This window comes from Dacryopinax primogenitus (genome assembly GCF_000292625.1).
Source record: "Dacryopinax primogenitus strain DJM-731 SS1 chromosome Unknown DACRYscaffold_2, whole genome shotgun sequence".
In the NCBI taxonomy this organism is placed as follows: domain Eukaryota; kingdom Fungi; phylum Basidiomycota; class Dacrymycetes; order Dacrymycetales; family Dacrymycetaceae; genus Dacryopinax; species Dacryopinax primogenitus.
Genome location: NW_024467199.1, coordinates 1,320,750 through 1,336,140, shown reverse-complemented (window position 1 = coordinate 1,336,140; position 15,391 = coordinate 1,320,750). Strand labels below are relative to the sequence as shown.

Below are 15,391 nucleotides of genomic sequence, written 5' to 3'. Positions count from 1 at the left end.
CATGCTCCGTTCCATGCCGAACACTGGCACGAGAAGAGGCCAACGTGTACTGACATGGTCGTAAAGATGTGAGGTTCAAGGCCCACTATTGGCTATTCGGAAGTCGCGCTTTAGGGTCCTCGACTTCTTTCTCCAGATCTGTTACACTTTCCGGCTCATGGACCAGGGGGGGACGAACGTCAGTACTGCAGTATTGATATCTAGTGAATAAGTCGACGCCATGGTAGGATTATGCTGATATTGGGGCTAGCACTACTAGGCGCTGGGTATGGAGCGACGTACGGCTTGGTGCAGGGTGGTTCCTCTGGACTGTTTGCTCTGACAACAGGGACGAGCGCTTGTATAGGGACGTCAGTATTTTTTGGTGCGTTCTTTCTTGTTTCTTTCTCAGATTTCAAATAACCCGTAGTAGGGCTGAGAGAATGGGCCATTTCACCCCTGCTCGCGCTCGCTGCCGCACATCGGGCCCAACCAAGCCCCCAATTCGACCAGAAAAGTTGGACAGAGATGCGGATAGTAAAAGTGCCTGATTCGGCACTGGCAGGGGCCATTACAGGAGGGGCGTTCAACACTCTACGGCGTGAGTCGTTGTTTTACCTCGGGCGGGCAACAGCTGAGCATGTGTGGTTTGCCGTACAGGTGGCAGAGCGGGCCTCCTGCCAGGTGCGGTCACGATTGGCCTAACGGCCGTTGCCCTCCAGGTAGCAGCGAACGAGATGTCCGTGGCACGGATCAAATACGTCGCCCGGGACATCCAAGCTGCCCAATCCCGGCCTCCTCAAGCAGAGGAACGCCCACCACGAGGGTTCTCAGAAATGGTGCTCGACCTACTGGGGTACGTGATGCCCGTTCGGCGGGTGGAAGATGCCGAGTTTGTGCGGACGTCAGAGAAGCGCAGGGAATGGATCGACCAGAGGTTGGGGAACATACATCAGGAACTGCTGGATATCGAGGCGGTGGATTCGAACCAAGGCCGGAGTGGACAATAACATCTGCTGCAAAAGCCAGTCTATTTTGGGCTTCATCTGTAGCCTTAATCCTAATGCCACCAACACAAGATCTATCACTTCTACCCTTCACATCTCGATGTGCCAATCAAGCTTGTCTGCCCATTTCCCAGGCAAGATTTCCGAAATCTGTTCGACATCCTTGTCCCCTCTGCCCGATAGGCAGAGAACCACGTCCTGCTCCTTCGGCAGCGTTTTGGCAATCTGTACTGCCCCCCAGATTGCGTGTGCCGATTCGAGCGCAGGGATGATGCCCTCCAGTTGGGTGCACATACGGAATCCGCGCAGAGCCTCCTCGTCCGTCGCGACGATGTACTGTGCCCGGCCAGAGTCCTTGAGCCAGGCGTGCTCCGGTCCGACACCAGGATAGTCAAGCCCGGCTGAAATGGAGTGCGTCTCGATGATCTGCCCAGTAGGGGACTGAAGCAGGTATGTCCGCACACCGTGCAGCACACCGGGCGTGCCGAGGGCGAGAGTCGCGCTGTGTCTCTGCGTGTCCACCCCATCACCGCCAGCCTCGACGCCGAAGAGACGTACGCCCGGTTCTTGGATGAAGTCGTAGAACGTGCCAATGGCGTTGCTGCCCCCTCCGACGCAGGCGACGACAACATCCGGCAGTTTTCCCTTGATCTCTGCCATTTGCTGCTTGATCTCCCTACCAATGACGCGTTGGAAGTCGCGCACAATGGTGGGGAAAGGATGCGGGCCGATGGCAGAGCCAACAAGGTAGTGCGTTGTGGACAGGTTTGTCACCCAGTCGCGCATCGCTTCGTTGATCGCATCCTTGAGCGTCTTGGATCCCGAGTTGACGGGAATGACCTGCAAAGCTGTGATTAGTAAACGATGTCAAAAGGCAGAGGTGGGGCTCACCTTTGCTCCCAACATGCGCATGCGGAAAACATTGAGGGCCTGCCGCCTCACGTCCTCCGCGCCCATGTACACCACACACTCAAGCCCAAATCTGGCACACGCCGTGGCTGTAGCAACCCCATGCTGCCCCGCCCCGGTCTCCGCAATGATCCTCTTCTTCCCTAACCTGCGTGCGAGTAGAATTTGGCCAATAGCATTGTTGATCTTGTGCGAGCCGGTGTGATTCAGATCTTCCCGCTTGAACCAGATGTTCGCCCCGCCCGCATGCTTGCTCAGCCGCTCAGCGTGGTACAACCTACTGGGTCGGTTGATGTACCCGTAGAAACTCTCGAACTCTTTCCAGAACTCGGGGTCGGCGAGGGCCGTCAAGTGAGCCTGTTCAAGCTCTGCGAGTGCGTCAACTAATGCTTCGGGTACGTATTGTCCTCCGAAGGCGCCGAACCGTCCTGGGAGATGGCCAGCTTCGGTGACCTTGAGCGAGTCCGGTGCCGGCGCGGGAGGGATAGGTAGCGCAGGTGGGGGCTGGACGACCTGAACGCCAGCGCCGTTCGCCAGATGTGGCGGGGTCGGCATCGCACCTGCGTGCTGGGTGAGCTCGGCACAGAAGGCACGGACTGTATCGAGTGCGTCTTTGGGGCTCTTGGAACCCTTGATGAGGGAGACGATCCGCGAGCCAACGACGACGCCGTCTGATCCTGCAGCAGCGACGGACTCGAAGTGCGCGCGGGTAGCAACGCCGAATCCGACTGCGAGGGGAACAGGAGTGTAGGCCCGGATGCGGCTAAGCAGTTGGGGAAGCTCGACGTTCATTGCTACCTCTGCGGAGGAGCCTGTGGTACCCATCTATAATCGGTCATTTATCGGCAAGAGGTGAAGACAGACAGGCAGGGCGCACCTTGGAGACGACATAGATGAAGGAATCGGCGATACTGGCAAGAAACTTTATGCGCTGGAGGCTGGTGCTGGGTGCGACGAGGGGTACGTAGGATATGCCCTCCTTTGCGCAGATCGAGCGGAAACGGATGGCTTCCTCCGGAGGAAGGTCTACCATGATGAAGCCGTTGGCTCCAGCTTCGCGGGCGTCTTGAACGGCCTTCTCTTCGCCATACGAGAGGAGGGGGTTGTAGTAGCCTGTGGGTGTTTAACCTGGGATGAAGGGATGAGCAGCAGTGGACGCACCCATGAGCAATACAGGCGTCTGAAGCCCCTTATTCCTCGCATCCTTGAGCATACCCAAGACTTGTGCATAACTGACATCGTGCTGCAATGCCACGTTGTTGCTGTCTTGTATAGCTGGTCCGTCTGCAATCGGGTCGCTGAATGGCACGCCGAGCTCGATGATGTCTGCGCCGCCTTGGGCCATCGCAAACATGAGCGGAACTGTGTCGGTGGGAGAGGGGTAGCCAGCCGTGACGAAAGTCACGAAGGCCGGTGCGCCTTGCGCCTTCTTGGTAGCGAAGACTCGCTTGAGAGATTCGGTCATTTTGGATGTCGTGTGACTGAGCTGCGGCGTCGATAGACAGCAGAAGCAGATTCTCCCTCAATAAACTGATAATGATAGGAGCCAGGCAGCTCTACAACAGGGAAATAACAATCCAGCAAAGGTTAGAGAGAAGCAGGTTGAGATGTAATGGATTGTTGACCGAGTCACGGTCAAGGCGCTCCAAATATTATCAGACTCAGGGTCCAATGGGACACCGGAGCCGAGGTTGCTTCCGTGCATATGAAAGACGAACAAGGACGTTCGCGAATTGATGCCGATAGGAGAAACACAAGATTATCCTCTTTCACACCAATGCTTTCACTGGCTTGATCAACAGTTCAAAGGCGAAGCTCCAAGGAGCATAAACTGCTATGGAGACTCTACCTTTCGCTTCACTTGCTCAGTTGAACATTCTCATCATTCCAATTGGGCCAATCCGTGCATCAGTCTTCAACCATTGGGCGAGCCTCATCCGCTCATTCACCTCCATTCGTCTCGCAGACATCCCTCCAGATCCACGACAGGACCGTTCGAGATTCCTACCTTCAGCGCTCTCGTCAGGTTCAATACATCTTGCATTCCCATCACACCCACCCCCATCAACCGCACAGCCATATGCGCTCTTTCGACCTGCATCCTTCGTACACGGAGTCATCGGCGTCGCCGACTGTTCATCCTCCTCATCGCTCGCTGCCCTCCTCGCAGAGTTCTATGGCGTATTGCATGAGGTTTTCGGCCCAAACCCCGTATTCCCTTTAGCAGGAAGATGCTACGCTTTCGACCCGGCTGACTCGCAGACAGACCTCGACGTGGGAGGAGCGCTCGAAGGGCTCACCGTGATCCCGACCGTGGTGGGTGACAAGCGAATATATCTGGGCACGCTGCTTGCCAACTTCTGCGGGTGCATAATCGGTGAATTTGCGGGGCTAGTGCGTCTTCTTTCTTGCACTGCTATGATGTACTAACAGCGTTCAGGTTCGTGTCCTGGACAACCAACCCAGACTGGACGAGCTCAATCGCTTCCTCCTTCCTACACTCTCCCAGAATTTAGAAGGCGAAGACACTCCCCTCTCCCCCGTATTTGCGTATGCATATTCCTCAGTCACGCCTAACTCCAGTAGTCTGTCCTCAAGGCACAACGGCTCGTCATTGGAGATCAACATTGAGCGCTCGGACTGTCCCGACACCCTGCCGTCCTTAACCCGAAGTGAGACGCTTCCCTCCCTCTTTATCCCCGTCGCGCCCACCGCGCGCTTCCCGAATGGTCGACCTCTCTCCGGCGCTTCTGGACTCGGCATCCAAGCTCCATCCCCAGTGCCCTCTGCACCTCCAGGGCGAACACCCTCCCCTCTCCCATTTATCCCTAAACGCGCTGCCACCGCGTCGCCTGCAAACTTCCAGGGATTCAAGTCGCGCTCTGCGTCCATCGCTCTCGCTGCTCCGCCAAAGCGCAAACAAGGAGGTGGTATGTTCTCTCACAGCGCCAGGCTGGGTAAGATCACCGCAGACTTGTTCCTGCTCAGCGGCAGGCTGGGAGATGCAGCACAATGGTATTCAGAGGCCGTGGGGAGCTTGAAAGGCAGTGCGGATATCATATGGTGTGCGGCTGCGCTGGAAGGATGGGTGGTAGCGAACGTGCTGGATGCATGGGGCAAGCAAGACCAACCCGTGCGTCCATCCTCTCACCACCGTCATCAACGCTGACATGCTCTACCATGTATCTAGACACCACCCCAACCCACGTCAGGGCATGACCCGCCTCCCGACCCGTGGGTCGACCCCCTCGAGAAGCTCACCCAGGCGGTAGCCCTCTACTGGAAAGCGAGCCCCACTGCTCCGGACGACACCTCCCTCGCCAAATTCGAGCTCACAGCAATAACGACACTCTACTGTGACAGCGTCGTGCGCCTTACCAAATTCCTCTTCGCTATCTGGGCTGCGGGCGGGTGGGGGCATGGCGCGTTCAACATGCTAATGAGTACTGGACCGCCGCTCGGATTCAGCCCGCGTGGACCGAGCCCGGAACAGATGCTTCGCCAGAGTCAGACGACGAGCATCACCCGCACACAAATCGCCAACGTTGCTGCCCAAGCACACGGGCCGTTCCTGCTCGCCCTCCTCCCGCTGGACAGGGTACGCCTGCTCTCCTTCCTCGCGAGCACGTACTCCCTCCTAGGTTTCTGGAGGAAAGAGGCCTACGTACTTAGGGAACTCAATGCTGCACTTATGGAGCTCCTCATCTCGGCACGGGAGGAAGCGCAATCTGCCGGGCCTGAATCGACCATGCGGTTCACTGCGGGGCTCGCTCAGACTTCCCTCGGGAGCGAGTTCAGCCTTGCCCTGCCCTCTGGAAGGACCCAGGCGCAGGACGGCGGCATCGCTATGCGGGAGAATGAGCGAGTGGATGGGAATGATGCCATTGTACAGCTTATGCAGCACGTTTGTGAGGTGTACGGTGTTGGCACAGACGCTGTGCGCATACGGGACGGGATGGATGGGGGAGAAGGGTCAGGGCCGGACGAGCAGCGAGTGGAGCAGAAGCTAGGCGTGCGGGGTACATGGGAACAGTTTGGTTGGCCTGAACTGCAAGTTGGCGTCATGCGCGAGTCGATCTCCCTTGTCGAGCTGCTCCCGGACTATCCTGCCGTTGCCCAGCTCGCGCTCAGCGCCATCCGCAAGCTCGGTCGGTACCTCCCCTCTTCTGAGCAACTCCATCTCTACGCAGTTTCGATGCGCGCCCTGGGCACCGCTCGCAGAAGAGGTGATACTCGACGCCTCCACTATTGGAGCGACAACCCGCTTGTTCGGATCGAACCTGTGCCTTTGCCACTCGCACGACTTCCCACTGTGCATGCCCTGAGTGATCTCCAGCCTCCTAGACCTGAATCAGACGCTCAGGTTCAGGCGGGGCAGAGGAAGGACCCGTTCTTGTACAATCCGAGGTTGCAGGCCGCGTCTTCCGCCAGCGTTATCGCAGTACAGTACGAGCCGCTGGAGCTCATCATCACTCTGCGAAATCCACACGCATTTGATTTCGACTTGCAAAGCGTGGTGCTCGATACACGAGGAGTGCCTTTCCGCACCCAGCCGGCAAGCGTCTCAATTCCGGCCAACGCGTTCCAAGTGCTGAGGATGAGCGGCGTGCCCCTCGAACCGGGTACGCTCGCCATCCGTGGTTGCACTGTGCAAGTGAATGGCTGCCTCCCACGGACATTCCTCTTCCCCCTACAGACGAAGGAGGATGAGCTTCGCCTTGAAAAGCGGCAGTTAGCGCTCGAGCTGGATTACGAAACAATCAAAGATGGAGGATTGGATGCACGAGCGCTCCCGTTCGTCATCGAAAACAAGCGCCGCTCGATACTCCTCCCGACCGAGGTGGATGAGTCGCGAAAATATCTCGAGTGGAACGTCCTCCCCGAGCAGCCGATGATGCGCGTCAAGCGGACCTCCCTCACGCACGGCGCTCTCATGCTCTACGAGGGCGAGACGGCTGCACTTACCCTCACTCTAGAGAACATGTCCAACCTCAAGGTCAACTTCATCCGTGTCACATTTGAAGACTCGACCATGGCGCCTGCCCAGGCTGCACTCGCTGAGGGAGAGCTCTCGACCGCAGCGCAGTATGAGACGGAGTTCGATCTTGTAAGGAGACCGGTGTTCAAGTGGGAGCGGGCCGGGGATATCGACATTCCCGGAGGGAAAACCTCGACCATCTCCCTCACATGCCTTGGCAAGCCTGCATGCACGAGTGGGACGGTGCAGATCTCGTACGGTTGTCTTCCGGATGAGCCGGCGGAGAGGGCGCAGTTCTACACCCGGCAGATTCTGTATCCTGTGCTGGTGACCGTCTACCATAACCTTGAGTGTCAGTCGATGGACGTGATGCGCTTCTCGCCTACAGCGTATTCCTTGAAGGACAATCTGGAGAAGCAGGATATTCGGCGCACGCTGCTGGATGTGCCGAAAGACGGTGATTGGTGCTTGTTCACTGTTGATGTGCGAAATATGTTTGGCATCCCGTTCGAGGTGACGTTGGAGCGAACGCAAAAAGGTGAGCAGAGTTCATTACCACGTGTTTCTTTTACTGACCCAGCTCAGACGCACCGGAAGGAAAAGCAACGCAGATTGTGCCGCCCGGTTCAACTCTCCGTTTGATGCTCCCCCTCCGACGGGAATACCTCACACCCTCATCAACAAGCGAACCTATTCCCTCCCTCCTGCAGCGTCAATTCCTCGTCTCCAAAGCCCGCCTCTCCACGCTGGAAGAACGGGAACAGCGTCTCCTCTACTGGTACCGCGAGCAGCTGTTCTCCTCCGTCCGCGCGACCTGGCGCGAGCCTATATCGGGCAGGGCAGGGGAGCTGAGCTTGCGAAAGCAGAGGATGAAGATGCCCATGCTTGAAGCGTTCAGAGCGCAGAAGGTGCAGGTAGAAGTAAGTGTGTTGGCGGAGGGGGAGGGAGAGGTGAGGGAGATCGAGCAGAACATGGGGCGGTATGAGGTCCCATCGAACGACTGGGTTTATTTGAGGGTAAAGGTGACAAACGTGCATTGTATGTTTTTTTTCTCTTTTCCATGCATCTGCATGTGTTTGACATGAGCACTAGGGCAAGCGGCACATATGGCTCTATCTTTCTCAGCGATACCACCCACACCTACCGCTTTCGTTCTGCACGAAGGTTCCCTGACTGACCTTCCCCTGGGCGAGGTCGCGCAGGGAGGCTCTACAGAAAGGGAAGTTTGCATGGTTTTTGTCGCTGAGGGCAGATTTTCCTGGGCAGCGACGGTGAAGATATGTGACGAGCCTGAGGAGGCAGGGAGGAGGGAGATCAGTTTGGTTGCAGGCTCCTGCACAATCTGAGGGTAAAATGGCGCGCCAGCATAGGTGATTAATTCGTATTTTCCATCTCCCTTCGCTATTCTATTCTACTCTGTTTTGCATGTAGCACTACAGCATGTATGATACCCTCTTAGAATACCCTCCCCAAGGATTATTTTGGTGTTCTCTTCATATTAGAGCCACAGCGAAGGATTACGCCGCAGTGCCGCGGGAGAAGGCTGAAATTGGTCCCGTGTGCTTCTGAGGGATCGTCCACTGTGCCGTAGTCGCACCACTTCTTGCCTGGTCAGTCAACTCGTATCTCCCCTCGGAGGGAATTCACACTCCCTTTCATCTCCCAATCAAAGTTTAGAAGCAGAACCTTGGAATAAACCACAGCACAACCAATGGCCGCGGGTCTAAAGAGTACGTGTCCTCTCTCAACTACCACCACCATCCTCGCCGAATGGACACAACGCTAACGTTTCGTCACACTTGGGCAGCTGTCATTCTTCTCTCCTTCGTCCTCGCAGTAGGATTCCTCCTCGTCATCCTCTCCTGCGCTTTATGGGCAAATTGGCTCCCCTTACTCGTCGGTAAGCCGCTCTCCCAAGCACATTCTAACACTCTGAAAATAACATGCGGTGATTAGCGCTCACGTTCGTCCTCGCCCCTCTTCCCAACTCGCTCTTCCGCAACTGCGCATCGGACGACTTTGGCGCTCCTGACATTAGCGAAGGTTCGAACGCTGTCGACTTGGGACACTTTATCACTTCTGTCATCGTCGTCACGGGCTTCGCACTGCCCATTGTGCTCGCGCATTCGGGGGTTATCCACCCTATGGCCTGTGTTATGAGCGTTATTGGGGGCGGGCTGGTGTACGCGACGATTGTGAGCTATACGGCGGTATTTAGGCAGGATGCGGACGAGTTCTGAGCACATTAGTTGACAGTGGGAGAGCAAGGAGATGTCGGGGTATTTGAGAGAGAGTTGGTGTACTATTGAGGACTGCACATTGGCGAAGATGTTCGCGTTGCGTCCGTCCGACTCGCATATATGCGCTTGAACATCGATTACTTATTATTGGAGATCCATTTCTATCCAATGCAGGCTTCTTAACCAGCAATACATGCTGCTAGCTATCTACGAGCTCCTCGCCGGACATGTCCCCATTCCCACCCCATGTCTGTGGTTCAGCGCAGTAACGACGCATGCGTACTGAGAGAGTGCGGCACCTACAACAAATACGTGGAATATCTGGTGAGAGGTACCAAAGATGTCGAACTTTCCGGGTGCGAGACGTTCGGGGACACGTCCAGCGCTTGAACAGCACTCATCAGTTCTTGGCCCGGATATTGAAGACGAATAAGACGAACTAGATCAACGCGCCGATGACGTACATCGCCCCGCTGGCAAGGAGCCAGTCGAGTCCCATCTCGTACTTAATTCTGTAGTAGCCACTGGCCGAAAGAGCGTGCGTGACGGGTATGACGGCGCACAGTCCAAGGACAAGGAATACGGTTGTACGCGCCCAACGATAGGAGGGGGACGCGTACCGCGGTGCGAGAACGACGTACATAGCGACTAGCACGAATCATTAACAACCGATCCTCCAAATAAGAAGAGAGCATATGCACGTACATCCACCAGCGATGGTGATGGCGATCGTGTACCCAACTTGTGGCCACGGATCGCAATAGAATCCATAGTACACCGTAGGGTAGTACGATCCCACTGTCAGTACTGCATCGCGCATCAAGTCATGTACGCATCCGTTGGAGTAAAGAACCCACCGACAATGCCGATATAGTCCAGCATGTGACACCGTTTGGACACCTGCTGCTGCTCAGCCCCGGTTCAGAACTCGAGAAACCCGACGCACCTCCTTCGAATGGCAGCTCAACGTATGAAACGTCGTACTGCATCCCAGGCAGAATATAGCGCTCAGAAGGTAGATGACGAACCCGACAACGTCGATCCAGATGACGGTGGCGTGGTGTGGTGAGAGGGGGATGTACACGGTTAGTAGGAGAATTATGAAGGTGAAGAGGCCCCAGAGATGGGTGTGAATGTTCACTGTCTTTGATCAGATACAGGTGATTGAATCAGAATAGGCACATACTGCTTTCATTGTGTAGATCTGCTCAGGCATTAGTAACAACTCTCCCAGCGTGGCTGACCATACTTACATCCAAACACGGAATGAATGCACGCCTGCACGTCTCCCGTCACCCTAATCTCTTTCTCAGCGTTCTCTCAAAGTATAATAGATTGAAGACGCACCTCCGGTACCCGCTCTTCACATACGCATTATCCTGCATCCAAGGAGGACTCTCGTCAAAGGTGACAGTGAGCTTCTCGCTCCCCTTGCCTTGCACATTCGCATTCGTCGACGCACTCGCAGCAGCAGCGACTCGTCCATTAGCAGCAACGGCAGCAGTCCTATGTCTAGGCGGCATTATGATTTGAAGTTGTTGATGGTTAAAGAGAATGATGTAGGGAAAGTGTGCTATCGACAGACATTTTGGGGACAAAGTACGGTTGGAAATAAATACCAGAACCCTTCCGGCCCGATATGCGGACGGATTTTCACGTGCTTACGGCATCCGTGAACCGGCGCTTCTCGTCTCGAAAAGGCTTGGGCGCAGTCAAATACCGGCAAACATCACGGGACAGTGTTTGACGATTAGGAAAAGGATATTTTACGCGAGGTGTACCAAGTAAATATCTACCCGGCGCGCACGTTACTTCGTCTTCTGCTCAATCACATTAGCCGGTACGAACCGCTTTCTCAGGGCGGCAATCATCTTGTAGAACCTGCATTCGCTTTCAGAAATAGAACGGTAGTAGAGAGCGAGATTTAGGTTTACCAGTACCAGTTTAGCCCCTGCAAGAATACGTTTCCGACTGTGTACAGAATCAAGAGTGGCATCGGAACCTTGTCACGGATCTCTCCCATGGTGTGCCAGAACTGTGTGGACTACAGAAAAAGGTCAGTTCGTACAGCATGTTTAGGGCAGGTATAGCGCACCTGGTAGCCGCCAAACATCAAACGAACGCAGAAGAAGGCGGTCATGAGAATGACCCCATTGACGAGTTGGAAAGTCGTGCCAGTCTGTCCTGTCTTATCCAGCCACCTAAGAAAGTGTATCAGTACAAGACTGCGGAAAGCAGCGTCTGCGCCTACCAATGGATGTTCAAGAAAATGGTGCTAGTTTCCCAAAGCAAGAATCGAGCCGCGTAATAATTCAGGAATGGGCGCTAATGAAACGCTTAGTTAATAAATCGGGGGAATGCGATGGTGCTTACGAAAGTACACAAGAATATACCTAAGCATGAGCAAGCTGGACCCAATGGTTAGCACTGCCTTCTCGGCCATACAAAACAGATCTCCTACCGTGCAATAGAAACCCAATATTCTCAAAGTTTGTAACAGATTCTATCACATCCCATAGAAAACTAGATGCGCCAGATTAGACACACCGGCCAAGCGGTGCATTCCAACTCACTATCTGAAAGGTTGTTAGCTACAGGTTTCCATGTGCAACCCGGTCACTCACGCGACAGCGATGCTCGCCATGGTACCTGATTCTGGATCCCATCCGAATGCACGATCTTGCACTAGAGCTGGCTTGTCCATCGTCCTCCAAGCCAAGTAGACTACCAGTATGGCGTGCACCAAACTAGTGAACCTGACGTCCCACGCGTGTCTGGTCTTTTTCGGCAACGTCGCGTACGTCTTTGACACGTATGGGGAAAGCATAGACGAAAGGATGTTGCTGAAGTTGAAAGCGATAAATGCGCGTAGGATGACGGGGACGTAAGCCGGCAGGTAGGGAAGGTGAAGCGTACTCCCTGCCCAGTCGGCGAACTTGTCCATGAGCGTTGCGGATGGAGGCCAGGCCATGGCGATGTAGTGGTGGTGGTTCAAGAGCACAACGAGGAGAAAACACGGAGTTGATCAGCGAGCATCTATTTAACGGGCCGTGTACATGCCGTTGATATTGGAATATCAATCGGGAGGAAGAATATGAATGTAAATCGAAAGAAGCGCTGTAGCGGGACCAAGAGTATTCCCTCAATTATGGTCCCTGATTCCCGACTTGTCCGCCAACACCATCTATAACCATCACGACAATGGCAACGACTGAGAATCCCGTTCTCGTGTCTGTCCACAAGTTTCTCGCTCGCTTCCCGCTGTATACGTACCCAGCATGGCCCCTGTCCACCACCGCTCCGCCTTCGGGTCTGCCAACGCTCTGGATCCACCCGTCGACGAAAGGGCAGGAACCTCTCAGCTCGGACGTCGAGTGCTTGAAGTGGCAGGCATGGCTAGCTCTCAGAGGTGTAGCAGTGAGCTTGAGGTCGGATGTGCATCCAGATGGTGGTGTTGATGGTATGTATGTACCAACGCTTTGTCCGCTATAACTAATGTTCATTGCAATCACAGGGAAACTCCCTACGCTCCATTTGCCTGACAACACTGTTCATCCCGCGCACGCCATACCCTCTGCTTTATCTATCGCCTCACTACCGCATGAAGGATATGCCTCCGCTGAAGCTGAACTCGAGTCGAAAGCTTTCCTCGCTCTGCTGGAGTCCACCTTGCACAAGGCTCTTTTCCCGGATGAGAACCCACCACGGGGGCCCATCACCGGCATCTTGCCACCAGAATGGCTCGCGAGCGTCAAACCAGTCAGTTTTGTAGAAGCAAGAGAAGCGATCACAGCGCTTTCCGGGAGGTTGGGAAGCACTGATGTGTGGTTCTTGGGATCCGAGTGCGTACTTTGTCCAAGAATGGGGATCCGTCGTTGACGTGATGTATAGACGGCCAACCGCTCTCGATGCAGCAGCTTTCGCATATCTTCACACTGCATTAACCCTCAAGGTGGGACACCCTGCGGAAGTGATCAAGCGGGAAGTGGAGCGGCGCCCAAATCTCCTACGCTTTCACCAGAACGTAGAAGAAGAAGTTCGGAATGCATTTCAATGACAGGACAGGCAGCGTAGTGGAAGTGAGATGAACGATGAAAATACAACATACTGCTGGGAGAAAACCAGTAACAGAGAATCTACGAGAGATGACACGGACTACTTAGGGAAGTTGTCTCGAGCCTGCGACCTAACCTTGCGCTCGTACGCTGTTTTATCATTCCTAGTTTAGGGTCAGCAATATCCGCGAATAATGTTGAAGATGTGACACACTTGAACATAGTATATGCATCAGACTGGGCAGGATCGTTCACATTCGGGTCGTTCAGAAGCTCTTGGATACCGAGTAAGATCTGGAAATTCGTCAGGACCCAGGCACTAGTGTAAAATTTGTGGCCTTCTGACCTGTTTGAAAGTGATAGCAGGTTTCCATCCTTTTTCTTCATCCAGAATGGACAAGCATACGGTCCCCGACGGGTAGATGTTGGGGTGGAACAGCGGTGGTGTGAACTTGCACTTCGGGGGTTTGGACGGGTAATCTGACAAACATTGAGAATCAGACAGCTTGTCGCATATAATATGGTACATGCCTTCCGGGAAGGTCATCGTAAGCTTGTATATACCGCCCTCCCATGGAGTCTACCTAGGCCATCAAAATCTCGCTTATATACCAGATTAATGGTTACTTACGTTCGGCTTTCCAGGGATGCCGACTTCCCACTGTAGCAGATCGAGGGATCCATCACTAGCTTTCAGCGGTCTGGCATAGAAGCCCTGCAAGATGACTCAGTTTGGGGAGTTTGATGGCCACGCTGACCGTATTACGTACAAAAGGGTGGTCCTTCCTCCACTGTTTGCGTTCTTCTGAGAGACGTGTGCGGCAAATACCAGCCATGTTCACGATATATGAGAGAAAGTGCGAATAAAACAGACGGTCACAGCGAGGAGTTGGTTGTTCGTGAACAAGGAGCGCTCTCAAGCGAAAGAAGACACTTCAATTGAACGGATGCTGAATTTTGGGCCCTGAGAGAGCGTGTTTGGTAGGAACTTGAAGGTGCAAGGCTTCTATAGGAGTGACAATGAGAAAGGTACAGTAATCCCTGCCCATAACAATCCGGCACAATAACGATTCTTTGGGGTTAAGGTTGAGGTTGAGGCGGAACGGACTCCGTAGATAGGGAAAAGTGACCAGTTAAGGATCACCCAGGATAATGATAATGATCACTGGTCTGGGACAGTTTTTCATAGGTGTGATTGCTGTCTGGGGGGAAGAAAATCCTAGGGTGACACGTTGACCCTGAACCCTTCATCTCTATTTGCCCATCATGCCTGCCCAAAAGCATCAGAATTACACATATGCTGAGAAACTGGCTGCTATTGAGAAGATCCAAGCAAAAGGATGGTCACAACATGAAGCTGTTGAAGGGCTCAAGAAAGAAGGATATCCAACCATCTCCCAGAGTACGCTCTCTGCCTGGCTGCATGATGAAGCTGGCATCTGTGAGAAGGCAAGCAATGCCACAACTGCCTCCTTTAAGCAACCACAGACTGTTGAGCATCCAATTGTTGAGGTGGCACTGAAAGAATGGGTTGAACAAGCACAGCAGAAGGGTATTGCAATAACTGAGCACATCTTGAAAATCAAGGCAAGACAGTTTGTGGACATGCAGGGGATTCCGAAGGAGAAGTTCTTGTCACTCTTGAATGGTTGGGTTCAGGGGGTAAAGGGAAGGCTGGGATTGAGAGGGGTACAGCTACAGGGGGAAGCTGCATTGGTTGATGTTGAGAAGGCTGAGGAGGAGGTGTTGTGTCTGAGGAAGATTACCAATCAGTATGCCCTTCAAGACATCTTCAATGGTGATGAGACTGGTCTCTTCTATCAAATGCCACCAAACCACACCCTTGCTACAATGGCCTGCTCTGGCAGGAAGGGTGATAAGACTCGCATGTCTTACATGTTGACAACAAATGCAGATGGCAGTGAGCAGCTTAAGCCATTGGTTATCAGTCATTCCAAACAGCCTTGCTGCTCTCAGTGCAAGACACCACAATCCCTTGGCTTTGATTATCATTTCAACAAGAAGGCATGGATGACTGGAGTGATTTTCCAGCTCTACATTACAGCTTTTGACTACCAAATGCAACAACAGAACCAGAAGATCCTTCTTCTTGTCAACAACCACAAGGGGCACATGTGGGATCCAGCAACTATCACAAATGTCCGAGTTGAATTCCTTGCCCCCAACATGACTGCACATATTCAACCAATGGATTGTCAGGGC

General features: G+C 54.0%; 7 protein-coding genes across 7 annotated transcripts; 3 read left to right on the top strand and 4 right to left on the bottom strand.

Annotated features, from left to right (window-relative positions):
- Window positions 1-306: 306 nt before the first annotated feature.
- DACRYDRAFT_20071 (bifunctional tryptophan synthase TRP1) lies at window positions 307-3,469 on the bottom strand. Its single transcript, XM_040771783.1, has 6 exons — window positions 3,057-3,469; window positions 2,773-3,008; window positions 1,878-2,720; window positions 640-1,826; window positions 413-580; window positions 307-364 (listed from the first exon to the last, which is right to left on the bottom strand). Exons 1-4 carry the CDS (start codon window positions 3,358-3,360, stop codon window positions 1,077-1,079), a joined length of 2,133 nt encoding a protein of 710 aa, XP_040632539.1. The 5' UTR covers window positions 3,361-3,469; the 3' UTR covers window positions 307-364; window positions 413-580; window positions 640-1,076.
- A 262-nt stretch (window positions 3,470-3,731) lies between these two features.
- On the top strand, window positions 3,732-8,219 carry DACRYDRAFT_113706 (uncharacterized protein; the record flags this gene model as incomplete). The annotated part of the gene is made up of 5 exons (XM_040769681.1): window positions 3,732-4,289; window positions 4,336-5,028; window positions 5,086-7,411; window positions 7,459-7,911; window positions 7,966-8,219. 5 exons carry the CDS (start codon window positions 3,732-3,734, stop codon window positions 8,217-8,219), a joined length of 4,284 nt encoding a protein of 1,427 aa, XP_040632538.1.
- Window positions 8,220-8,486: 267 nt separating this feature from the next.
- DACRYDRAFT_74943 (Hly-III related protein) lies at window positions 8,487-10,612 on the bottom strand. Its single transcript, XM_040776096.1, has 10 exons — window positions 10,461-10,612; window positions 10,367-10,410; window positions 10,300-10,317; window positions 10,060-10,253; window positions 9,971-10,013; window positions 9,819-9,920; window positions 9,554-9,761; window positions 8,830-9,498; window positions 8,681-8,773; window positions 8,487-8,603 (listed from the first exon to the last, which is right to left on the bottom strand). The coding sequence occupies exons 1-8, from the start codon at window positions 10,496-10,498 to the stop codon at window positions 9,321-9,323; spliced, it is 825 nt and encodes a 274-aa protein (XP_040632537.1). The 5' UTR covers window positions 10,499-10,612; the 3' UTR covers window positions 8,487-8,603; window positions 8,681-8,773; window positions 8,830-9,320.
- A 237-nt stretch (window positions 10,613-10,849) lies between these two features.
- On the bottom strand, window positions 10,850-12,089 carry DACRYDRAFT_20067 (DUF887-domain-containing protein). The gene is given in 8 exon segments (XM_040771782.1): window positions 10,850-10,994; window positions 11,048-11,157; window positions 11,209-11,314; window positions 11,365-11,438; window positions 11,487-11,521; window positions 11,575-11,637; window positions 11,717-11,718; window positions 11,738-12,089. 8 exon segments carry the CDS (start codon window positions 12,082-12,084, stop codon window positions 10,922-10,924), a joined length of 810 nt encoding a protein of 269 aa, XP_040632536.1. The 5' UTR covers window positions 12,085-12,089; the 3' UTR covers window positions 10,850-10,921.
- A 219-nt stretch (window positions 12,090-12,308) lies between these two features.
- On the top strand, window positions 12,309-13,170 carry DACRYDRAFT_113704 (uncharacterized protein; the record flags this gene model as incomplete). The annotated part of the gene is made up of 3 exons (XM_040769680.1): window positions 12,309-12,573; window positions 12,628-12,955; window positions 13,005-13,170. The coding sequence occupies exons 1-3, from the start codon at window positions 12,315-12,317 to the stop codon at window positions 13,168-13,170; spliced, it is 753 nt and encodes a 250-aa protein (XP_040632535.1). The 5' UTR covers window positions 12,309-12,314.
- Window positions 13,171-13,177: 7 nt separating this feature from the next.
- On the bottom strand, window positions 13,178-14,052 carry DACRYDRAFT_20066 (ubiquitin-conjugating enzyme). Its single transcript, XM_040771781.1, has 6 exons — window positions 13,939-14,052; window positions 13,800-13,883; window positions 13,700-13,748; window positions 13,515-13,648; window positions 13,383-13,462; window positions 13,178-13,332 (listed from the first exon to the last, which is right to left on the bottom strand). Exons 1-6 carry the CDS (start codon window positions 14,002-14,004, stop codon window positions 13,269-13,271), a joined length of 477 nt encoding a protein of 158 aa, XP_040632534.1. The 5' UTR covers window positions 14,005-14,052; the 3' UTR covers window positions 13,178-13,268.
- A 793-nt stretch (window positions 14,053-14,845) lies between these two features.
- Window positions 14,846-15,220, top strand: DACRYDRAFT_40514 (DDE-domain-containing protein; the record flags this gene model as incomplete). The annotated part of the gene is made up of 1 exon (XM_040774483.1): window positions 14,846-15,220. A coding segment is annotated over one exon (375 nt), but the record flags the coding sequence as incomplete, so codon positions are not given.
- Between the last annotated feature and the right edge of the window lie 171 nt (window positions 15,221-15,391).

Coding starts and splice junctions, on each gene's coding strand:
- DACRYDRAFT_20071 (XM_040771783.1), bottom strand. CDS start 3,360: ATGACCGAATCTCTCAAGCGAGTCTTCGCTACCAAGAAGGCGCAAGGC. Junction 2,721..2,772: donor TCATCTATGTCGTCTCCAAG/GTGCGCCCTGCC, acceptor GACCGATTATAG/ATGGGTACCACAGGCTCCTC. Junction 1,827..1,877: donor TGCGCATGTTGGGAGCAAAG/GTGAGCCCCACC, acceptor ACAGCTTTGCAG/GTCATTCCCGTCAACTCGGG.
- DACRYDRAFT_74943 (XM_040776096.1), bottom strand. CDS start 10,498: ATGCAGGATAATGCGTATGTGAAGAGCGGGTACCGGAG. Junction 10,411..10,460: donor GTGAAGAGCGGGTACCGGAG/GTGCGTCTTCAA, acceptor GAAAGAGATTAG/GGTGACGGGAGACGTGCAGG. Junction 10,014..10,059: donor TGAGCTGCCATTCGAAGGAG/GTGCGTCGGGTT, acceptor GAGCAGCAGCAG/GTGTCCAAACGGTGTCACAT.
- DACRYDRAFT_20067 (XM_040771782.1), bottom strand. CDS start 12,084: ATGGCCTGGCCTCCATCCGCAACGCTCATGGACAAGTTCGCCGACTGG. Junction 11,315..11,364: donor ATTTTCTTGAACATCCATTG/GTAGGCGCAGAC, acceptor ACACTTTCTTAG/GTGGCTGGATAAGACAGGAC. Junction 11,158..11,208: donor TGATGTTTGGCGGCTACCAG/GTGCGCTATACC, acceptor CTTTTTCTGTAG/TCCACACAGTTCTGGCACAC.
- DACRYDRAFT_20066 (XM_040771781.1), bottom strand. CDS start 14,004: ATGGCTGGTATTTGCCGCACACGTCTCTCAGAAGAACGCAAACAGTGG. Junction 13,749..13,799: donor GCATCCCTGGAAAGCCGAAC/GTAAGTAACCAT, acceptor TGGCCTAGGTAG/ACTCCATGGGAGGGCGGTAT. Junction 13,333..13,382: donor GATGCATATACTATGTTCAA/GTGTGTCACATC, acceptor ACCCTAAACTAG/GAATGATAAAACAGCGTACG.